Below are 8,981 nucleotides of genomic sequence, written 5' to 3' on the forward strand. Positions count from 1 at the left end.
TCATCACAATACCTTTCAGCATGTCCTATGAGACCACAGATGAAACAAAAAGTTGGGATTGCTTCATACTGAAAATTAACCCAGCACCATTCTTTTTCCGACTTCCGTAGCTTCATTCTTCGTTTGATAGGTTTATCGAGTGGCAGAGTCACTCTAACTCTTAAGAATTCCCTCCAGACTCCCACAAAATTGTTGGGATCCCCTTCCACATACTTACCTATATAATTTCCAACATCCTTAATAACTCGCTGTGACATGAATCCTGCGGACATGCCATGTAGTTGGACCCAGAGATCCATTTCATTTATCACCAGTTTTCTGGGATCTTCTCCCTCCTTGAGTCTTACCATCACCAGGTGGAACCGCCCGAATGTCCAAGGACTACCTTCGATCACCCTTTTTATATCCAGTTCATGATAAAACTGGAATAAGAATCTGTTATTATCCAACTGCTTTACGTACAATCCTCTCCCAGGTCTCCACAAAGACGCCATCTTGTGCTGCATGGCTTGGAAATCGATGTGCGAATCCGTTAGGAAGCGTCCAATCAAACACCATCGTGTATCGATTTCACTTAAATCCTGTGCATTCTCAGCATAGCTTATTCCTCCGCTTTCCTCCTCTTCTATTTGTATCCTAGCAAAGGCCTCCTCCATCTCCCTTACGTTTGACTGCTGTTTATTCATTGAATAGATCTCCAGTAACAAAGAGTGCCAGATAAAGAACGAGAATAACAGAAAAACTATATAACAACGAAGAGAGAAACTCTCACAGACTCAAACATGTCAATAGACAAGACATCATAGACATTTCATAGAAGACATTTAGAAACTTACAAGATTAATTTTTGATTTTAGTTGTTCGTAGTAAAACTATTTCATAAAATCATCAATAATAAATTTATTAAGTAAATAAATATATACTAATTTATAATCAATTTATTATATGCTTCAAAACATGCAATAAATGTATACTCACTTATTAAATAAATACACACATACAATCCATTATCTCCATAATTAACACCGCCTTTTTATTTCCCTTCTTACTCGCTTCCCGGTCTCTCTCCCTCTCCCTAATTAATTACTATCTCTCTCTCTCTCTCTCTCAATTTTCTCTCCAAAGTCCCCCAAAAAATGACGAACTACGGCACAATACCACCCCCTACCTCATCATCCTCCACCAGCGGCAAAGCCATCGAATACCTCTCCCGCGCAAAACACCAATTCAAAGAGAATCTCGCCACTACTCGCCCCTGGAAATCTCTCCTACAATCAATCTCTCTCCCCTCATCTCTCCACGACGCAACTGACCGTCTCAAACTCAACCTCACTTACTTCCGCACAAACTACGCAATCATAATTCTCGTCATCCTCTTCTTCAGTCTCCTCTGGCACCCGATCTCTCTCATCGTTCTCGCCGCACTAACCGTCCTCTGGCTCTACTTCTACTTCCTTCGCGACGAGCCGTTGATGATCTTCCATCGCTTGATCGATGATCGTACGGTCCTAATTGTGCTATCGATTTTGACCTTTGTTGTGCTTTTGTTTACTGGAGCGTTCTGGAATGTCATATCGGCGGTGCTGATTGGAATTGCGGTGGTGATTTTACACGGTGTTGTGAGAAAGACTGATGATTTGTTTTTGGATGAAGAAGCGGCCGAGACTACTGGTTTGATGTCTAGTTCATCTTGATTTTTTTGTAATTTGTTTTTGTTTTGTTAATTCTTTTTCTTCGGTGTTCACGTATATTTCGATTTAATTGAAGCTGTTAAATACTAGTTTCATTGTGTTTGCTGTAATACAATATCGCATCTCTTTAGATTTGTCCTGTATTATTGTTGTAATCATGATTTGGCGTTTTTCATCGTTTTCTCCGTTTTGACTTTTGACGCTTTCCCGAAAAATTTCTGTATTACATCTTCCGTATCCAGCCTAAACTAACGGTCAATGAGAAGTAGTGTTACGCAACCCAAAAACATTTAACTTGTACATGTGATCGCATTTGAGTGTCTAGTATTTTCCTTTGATTCGTTAGTCCCGACTAAATTTAACTACTGAATTATCATCAGTGTTCAGTTAAATTATTTGTAACTGTGATTTGGTGAATAATAATTATCGTTATAATAAAGCCATTGATTTATCCGAGTCGCGGAGTAGAGGTAATTGTGTAATGGTAGATAGCCCAGAACATACTATACTGTGATAAACGTCCGTTGTATGCTGGAGCGTAAGTTTGCTGTTGCGCATTTAACTAGTGTTTGCAGGAGGTGAACAAATTGCAAGTCAATTGAGTAGAAATGTGGCGTAAAGTTAGTAGTGCTACCGAACATTCAGGATCAGATTGCATGATGAATATTAAATATTCTACTGATATAGGAGTAACGTTATCTTCTGCACTTACAGCTGAGATTCAGATTTAAAATTTATGGGTACCAGGGAAGTGATGATATTCATGCTTTTTAATTGGATTTAAAAACTCTCTTCAATGTAAAAGGAGTAGTATTATATTGTACACATAGCATGGACTACCATGCTTGTTTCATACTCCCAAACTCAGGAAATATTTTTCATATAATACTTGTCCATTTCTAACTTTCAAAAGCAAATATGTGGAGAATTTTCCTAAATTATTTTTTTTTTGAAAATTGCATAAAAATTAATTAAGTGAGATTATAGATTCAATACATTATGACGGGTAAAGTGAAAAAATATTATAATATTAATATTTACTACGGATGGAGTATTATATGTGTTGTCTTGACAACTTGAGGTGTGTCGTCTTATTTTGGTACCTGGATATCCTAATATATCCGATGCTAAACCAAGAAGCCCCAGAATGCAACCATATATTGAAGTTATAAAGAATGTTGAAGAGGAATTTTTCGTTATGATTTTTTACTATTCGATTGGCAGGATTTTGTCGAAAACACGACTAAGATAATGATCCGGTGAAAAGATGATTCAATCTGTCTACACATAATTTGGTTATGATTTTCAAAGGGTTCGATGGCATATCTGTGCGACGACAAAGCGTTATTGTTTATTGTTAATATCGAATGGAAGAACAAATCATGAACTCTTAATAGCATTCCTGGCTTCAAGTATTTGCATTCTAAACTGCATTCCAGATCATGTAAAAAACTGATATATAACTGCCACTACGGGCTTTCGAATATATATTGTTAGAGCAAAAGGTTAAAACATTCGGTTGTTGGCACGGGCTTAGCTTCCTGTTACAGTATGTTGTACTAGACTTCACTCTTTCTTTTAAAACGTGAACATGAAAGAAAAATCAGTCAAGGCCTTACGATAGATGATAGGTTGCACATATTGATCTCAAAATTGGAGGTTATCTTTAATTCTTCATTCGAATGATGACCACATGGTTTTATCCCTCTTCGCATCCAAAGAGAGCTTCCTACTAAACCCTTCCGGTTCCTTGTTTATCAGTCGTCCAGTTAGCTGTTCATTTTGTTGGTTTGGACGATGATCAGAATACATCTTTTCGCTCCCACTGCCCATATCATGTCCAGGTGTTGATGAACGACTCGTATCCAGAAGTGCGTCTCCCTCGAGTATACGGATCACCTTTAGTCCAACCCAATTTAAAAATCAAGGCACATATATGATATTTACAATTTCAGGGTGATTTTAAATAGTATCGATGAGAATTAACTATAATCGAATATTATTCGTGCATTACAAACAATCATGCCGAGTTCTTAGAAAAGCTTCCTAACCTGTGACATGCGTGGCCGGGAATGTGGATCACGGCTAATGCACAGGGATGCAGCATGCAACATACAATAGACCTCCTGTTCTGAAAAATTGTTCCTCAGCCGGGGGTCAATTAACTCATCAATAGCGTGTTCATCCAACAACGGCCGTGCCTGTTACAAGTCTAAAGTATATGAAAACTAAAGTAAAGGAAATAACAATTATTTCATGCTTTACTTTTGGTGTTAAGAGTAACAGAACATGTTCATTAAATTTGTACTCAAGTTTAATGGAAAACTAGAATTGCCAATCTAATCAACCATTCATGATCGGAAAAAGAAGAGCACACACCCATTCTGTGAGACATTGTTGCCCTCTTGGCCGGTTAAGATCCACTGCTTTTCGGCCGGTAACAAGCTCCACTAGCACTACTCCGAAAGAGTAAACATCAGCCTTTTCAGTAATTTGACCACTTTGAGCATATTCTGGAGCCAAATATCTGGTTCACCATAATAACTTTATAAGATTACATACATGGAGATGTTCTACATTAAAACAGAACCAACATCTCAAGACTTACCCAAATGTACCAATTACTCGGGTCTCCACTCCAGTGTCCCCGTCAGGCTGCCACCTCGCTAAGCCAAAATCTCCAACCTATCATGAAAAGAATCAAGTGGAAGTTACTGCATTGCACACCCTTATAATATTCCAGATTTTTAACTTAATTTCTTGTAGTTGGACAACTTTTATACACACTTTTCATTACTTGAAAACTAGAGTACTAGACCATATTGATCAAAGTAAGAAAAAATGTTTTCATGAAAAAACTTCTAGACGAAAGATATAGGAAGATTAACTATCCTCTTCTTTTGTTTTCTCCTCGAAAATGTTAACCAACTACAGTTTAGGCATCATTCACACTGAAATCTTTGAAGCATAGTCCAGGAGTACTAGTCATTGGAGACCTCCACCAAACACATGCTACTTACAAGAAGGAATATCTATGTGCCTGTAATTAATTTTATACTTTCTACTTTTAGTAATTACAAAAAATAAACTACACAACAAATGAGCTAAACATTACTTCAGAGAAAATTAAAAGGAGCCAACATAATTGATTTAATTAGGATAATCATATTACAAACTGTCAAGTAAAATGAACAAATCTCCATACCAGTGGTTCAAAATCATGGGTGATAAGAATGTTGTTGGGCCGCATGTCACGATGGACAATACAGCCAACCCTGCATTCTTCGTGCAGATATCTCAGTCCTCGAGCAGCTCCAACTGCAATCTTTTGACGTGCAGACCACTGTAATGGATCTCGTTTGCGTCCTGTGGCACAAGTTATTCCAAGTGTTCAGGTTTATAGTTAGTCACAACAAAAGAAGCACATCAAGAAAGCCAGATAATCTTTTTTGCTCATGTTACCAAATATTTACAAATAAAAGTTGAAGCTGTGAACTTTAAAAGGAAAATAGTTTGCAAGTACCCTCATCATGACATTATGCATCCATATACTTCATACATCTTCTATCTAACCTTATATTTCAGTCCAAACAAAAGCATTTTTTTTGTTCAGTTTGGAAACTTTTGTCATGTGTGATGGTCGAAGCATAATTATGTGTACTATGTAACATTTATGAAACAATAGAATCTCTGAATAGATTAATGTACTGGTGTTTTACAGTGTTAGAATTACCATAGAGATGAGAATCGAGTGACCCATGGCATATATATTCATAAACTAGTAGCCTTCGTCCATCCTGAATACAGAATCCAATTAGCATGACAACGTTTCGGTGCTGAGCACAGCTGAGAACTTCTACTTCCGAACAGAATTCTTGATCCCCCTGAGTACTTGCTAATTTGTATTGCTTGACAGCAACTGTCTGGCCATTTGGAAGAACTCCTCTGTGAACAGACCCAAAACCTCCTTCAGCCAAGAAATTAGCTTTGGAAAATCCTCTGGTAGCTAGCTCCAGTTCTGCAAAACTAAACAATCTTGGTGGTTTTCCAAAAGCAGGTGTCCTATGCTGACAAATTGAACATAATGGAGGGGCGCTGAGAGGTGCATTACTAGAGAAAGAAATGGCTTCTCTGACATTTCCGCTGAATTCCAAATCAGGTCTGTACCTTATCCTTCCAATACCAGATTCTTGTTCATGTCTAGAAAAGTTTTCATGCAGGGCCTTGAAAGTAGATGTTTGGATCTTGTATCCAGACACATGTGAACTTTCTTCCATGTCGCGGGAGGACTGACATTGTGAACTGTCAACGTGCTTCATCCATGGTGGAAATAATAAACTTGAGGAAGACGTAGAAAGGTCGTCATCATCTGACTCTGAAGTTGATTCATCGAGAGTACGATTTTCCTTTCTAGAGAACTGCTCCTTCAGTTCTTCATTGGTCATAGTAATAGAAAATGGTGAAGTTCCTGGATCAGAGCTTGAAAGTGATGATGTTCCAGCATCGGTAGCAGTGTAAAGCTCTGAACTACCAGTTGGCGTAACAACTTGTCCTTGAACAGAATCTAAAAAAATATTCTTTTTGAAGTGTTTATCAGAGGACTGATCTAGCACGGAGAGCAACTGGCCTCCCTCTGTTTCCATTTTAGGTGATCCAACCAGATTCAGACGGAGAACTTTAGGACGTGATCTCTTTACTGAGACGATGTTGCACTGTAGTTCTCCCATGCAAAGTTTTTCCTCCTGTCTGAGATGCCTGAAAAACAAAGGTTACGCTCACATAAGCTCCAGAAACTTTACATGAAAGGTCAATCAAACGTTGCAAAAGCAAATTAATAATGCTCAGCTTTCATAGTAATAGTTGTATTCTTATTCACATTACAAGTTAGAATAGATATCATCATTACTAATGGAGAGAACAAAAAGTGAGATTACTTATCCAGAACAACCCAACTAGCTCTAGTCCTCTTAGCTTCCTCAGCTACTACTCCATATGGGGCTCCAGAGACAAGTTTTATCTTCAAATTTATCTGTATAGAAAGAGGACAAGATTGACACATTGTGACATAGTTGCTGGAGTAGATGACCATTTCGGAGTATCGAGTTATAACTAATGGAACACTGACCTTTTTAGGATCATATACATCATGGAGCTGAAGTATCATCTGAGAAAAGGAATCTGTAATGTCAACTTTCTGTTCTGAACTTGTTCCTGGACGAGATCTTCTATGGCCACTAGCACAGTCCCCGGAAAACCTTGGGAATCCCCATTTTCTACCTAAATGAGAGTGATTGTTAGTACAGTACCTAACATAAAAAAATTTGATACTACTTACACAGGTCAGTCATCAGTTCATGCAGTATTGCAGCATAACCAGACAGATGCAAAAATAAATAATTGTTCATATCATTATCATCTGACCAGTACAGGAACACAAGAAAACAAGAGTGGCGTCTGGTATCAAATAACATGCTTTGTGATTATCTAGACTGAGCACATTAGTTCAATTTATTTTGTTTAAAAAACAGAAAGGCTGATTGAGATATTCAGGTTGGTTGCTTCCTAAAGCAAACATGAGCAAAACTAAATAGCTTCCGAAAATATATTACCTAAACTTCAATCAATATTTAGTAGTTTCATTGAGTTGCAGTAATTTAGAAGCTACCACAATGCTGATGCAGATGAAGAAAGGTCAAGGACTTAAAATTGATAAATAAAGGCTTAACTGCTTGTCAACTCTCGATGTTAACAGTCCAAGCATCATCAAATATGTTTACAGTAATTATCCAATGAATTGATAAAAACCAATAAATGGTACCAGAACTCTGTGAAGGAAGAACCACAAGCAGTGTGATGGAGTCACCAGGCTGAACAACATGAGTTAAAGCCCACACAAGAGCGTTTTTAGGTACTTCCTTGGCCGCCTTGACCGCCACAATAACCTTTTCCATAGCAGCATCCAAACCCTTCTCATGCTTTCCCAGCTTCAATTCCCTAGACATTCCTCCCAGAAAACAGAACACAAGTGCTTCCAAACTTTTACTTCAACGGGATTATTAACCTCACAAGCCTATCCCCACAAAGTATGTTACTTTCACAGGGGCCTAACAGAAGAGAGCATAAATGTCTTTATATTAGTGAAACAAAAGCAAAACATTATTTGCAATTCATATATCATCTGCCCCACCAAGAAAGGTGACACTCAGTTAATGTACAACAAACATATTCACTGCATTTTTAGGCTTTCTTACAGTAAACGAGCATGAATGATTCCAACGACAAGACACTTGCAACAAAAAGTGTAATCAAATATCTCAACTTAATGAAGAAACTCAAGTTAAACCTTCATCCAAAAGTTTGTGGCAAGGATATTGAAGTATCACAGAAAGGTAAAAGCAACCATTACAACACCTTAAAAAAAGTACCCTTTAGTACTTTCACATCAGAAAAATACCCAAAAAATCACAACTAAATGAATCAAGAACATTAAAACCACCCCTATACATGAAAATACTTAACAAACAACAAAAACTCAGTAATCAAGATTCCACTCACCTACAAAATAACAACCTACATGATTTATAGCTCTCCATTTCAATTGATATTTCAGTAGACAAGTGGAGTACTGAAGAAAAGACTCAACAACAGCAATGTAGCCTTTATAAAGCAATACTAACCCTACCCATATCACAATCAATCTGCAAAACCCTGAAAAAAATGGGAATAAAAAATGCAAAAAAAAAACAGATACAAACATACATACATGCTACCAATATGCAGATACAACATATATTTTTTTTCTATAAAAAGGTAACTTAAAAAGGAACAGTAACAAATGTTTGGAGTTTTGGTTGAGTACCAAAATCTAGCCACAGCTTTCACAATCAAAACATCCAAAAAAGAAAGATAAAACAAAACAGGTAGAGCCTAAATAAATAGTTGTAATAATAAACAAGAACACAAGAAGAAATTAAATGAGGAGAGGTTGTAACGTGTGAAGTAAACAAATGAGTTCCAACAAACTCACCGAATTGATCTGAATAATCTTAACTACACCTAAAGATGTACGTGTGTGTGTGTGATAGGAATGTATGTGATTGTACATGGCATGTATGACACGTAAATTATACTATATGTATGTTAGTTTAATCTACTGGTATGTGCATTTAAGATTAATGAATGTAAATGCATACATGCTCAGGTTCTGCAGGCAGGTTTATACAAACTCTGCTTCTTTTCTTTCTTTTTTCTCTGAACTATTTCGTATGATGTTCCTTTTTATATAAACCA

General features: G+C 37.1%; 2 protein-coding genes across 4 annotated transcripts; one reads left to right on the forward strand and one right to left on the reverse strand.

Annotated features, from left to right (window-relative positions):
• Positions 1-1,016: 1,016 nt before the first annotated feature.
• On the forward strand, positions 1,017-1,834 carry LOC141723931 (PRA1 family protein F3-like). Its single transcript, XM_074525882.1, has one exon. It carries the CDS (start codon positions 1,137-1,139, stop codon positions 1,692-1,694), a length of 558 nt encoding a protein of 185 aa, XP_074381983.1. The 5' UTR covers positions 1,017-1,136; the 3' UTR covers positions 1,695-1,834.
• A 1,297-nt stretch (positions 1,835-3,131) lies between these two features.
• LOC141723932 (inactive protein kinase SELMODRAFT_444075-like) lies at positions 3,132-8,618 on the reverse strand. 3 transcript variants are annotated; one of them, XM_074525885.1, is made up of 11 exons: positions 8,247-8,485; positions 7,510-7,795; positions 6,817-6,968; positions 6,626-6,720; positions 5,803-6,446; positions 5,425-5,709; positions 4,897-5,057; positions 4,300-4,376; positions 4,071-4,218; positions 3,743-3,892; positions 3,132-3,590 (listed from the first exon to the last, which is right to left on the reverse strand). In XM_074525885.1, exons 2-11 carry the CDS (start codon positions 7,691-7,693, stop codon positions 3,366-3,368), a joined length of 2,121 nt encoding a protein of 706 aa, XP_074381986.1. In that variant the 5' UTR covers positions 7,694-7,795; positions 8,247-8,485; the 3' UTR covers positions 3,132-3,365. The 3 variants fall into 3 exon arrangements, with proteins under 3 accessions (XP_074381986.1, XP_074381985.1, XP_074381984.1); XM_074525884.1 differs by lacking the exon at positions 8,247-8,485 and adding an exon at positions 8,551-8,618 and having other exon boundaries at positions 5,425-6,446; XM_074525883.1 differs by having other exon boundaries at positions 5,425-6,446; positions 8,247-8,484.
• Positions 8,619-8,981: the final 363 nt, after the last annotated feature.

The sequence above is a fragment of the Apium graveolens genome, chromosome 5 (genome assembly GCF_009905375.1).
Source record: "Apium graveolens cultivar Ventura chromosome 5, ASM990537v1, whole genome shotgun sequence".
NCBI lineage: Eukaryota > Viridiplantae > Streptophyta > Magnoliopsida > Apiales > Apiaceae > Apium > Apium graveolens.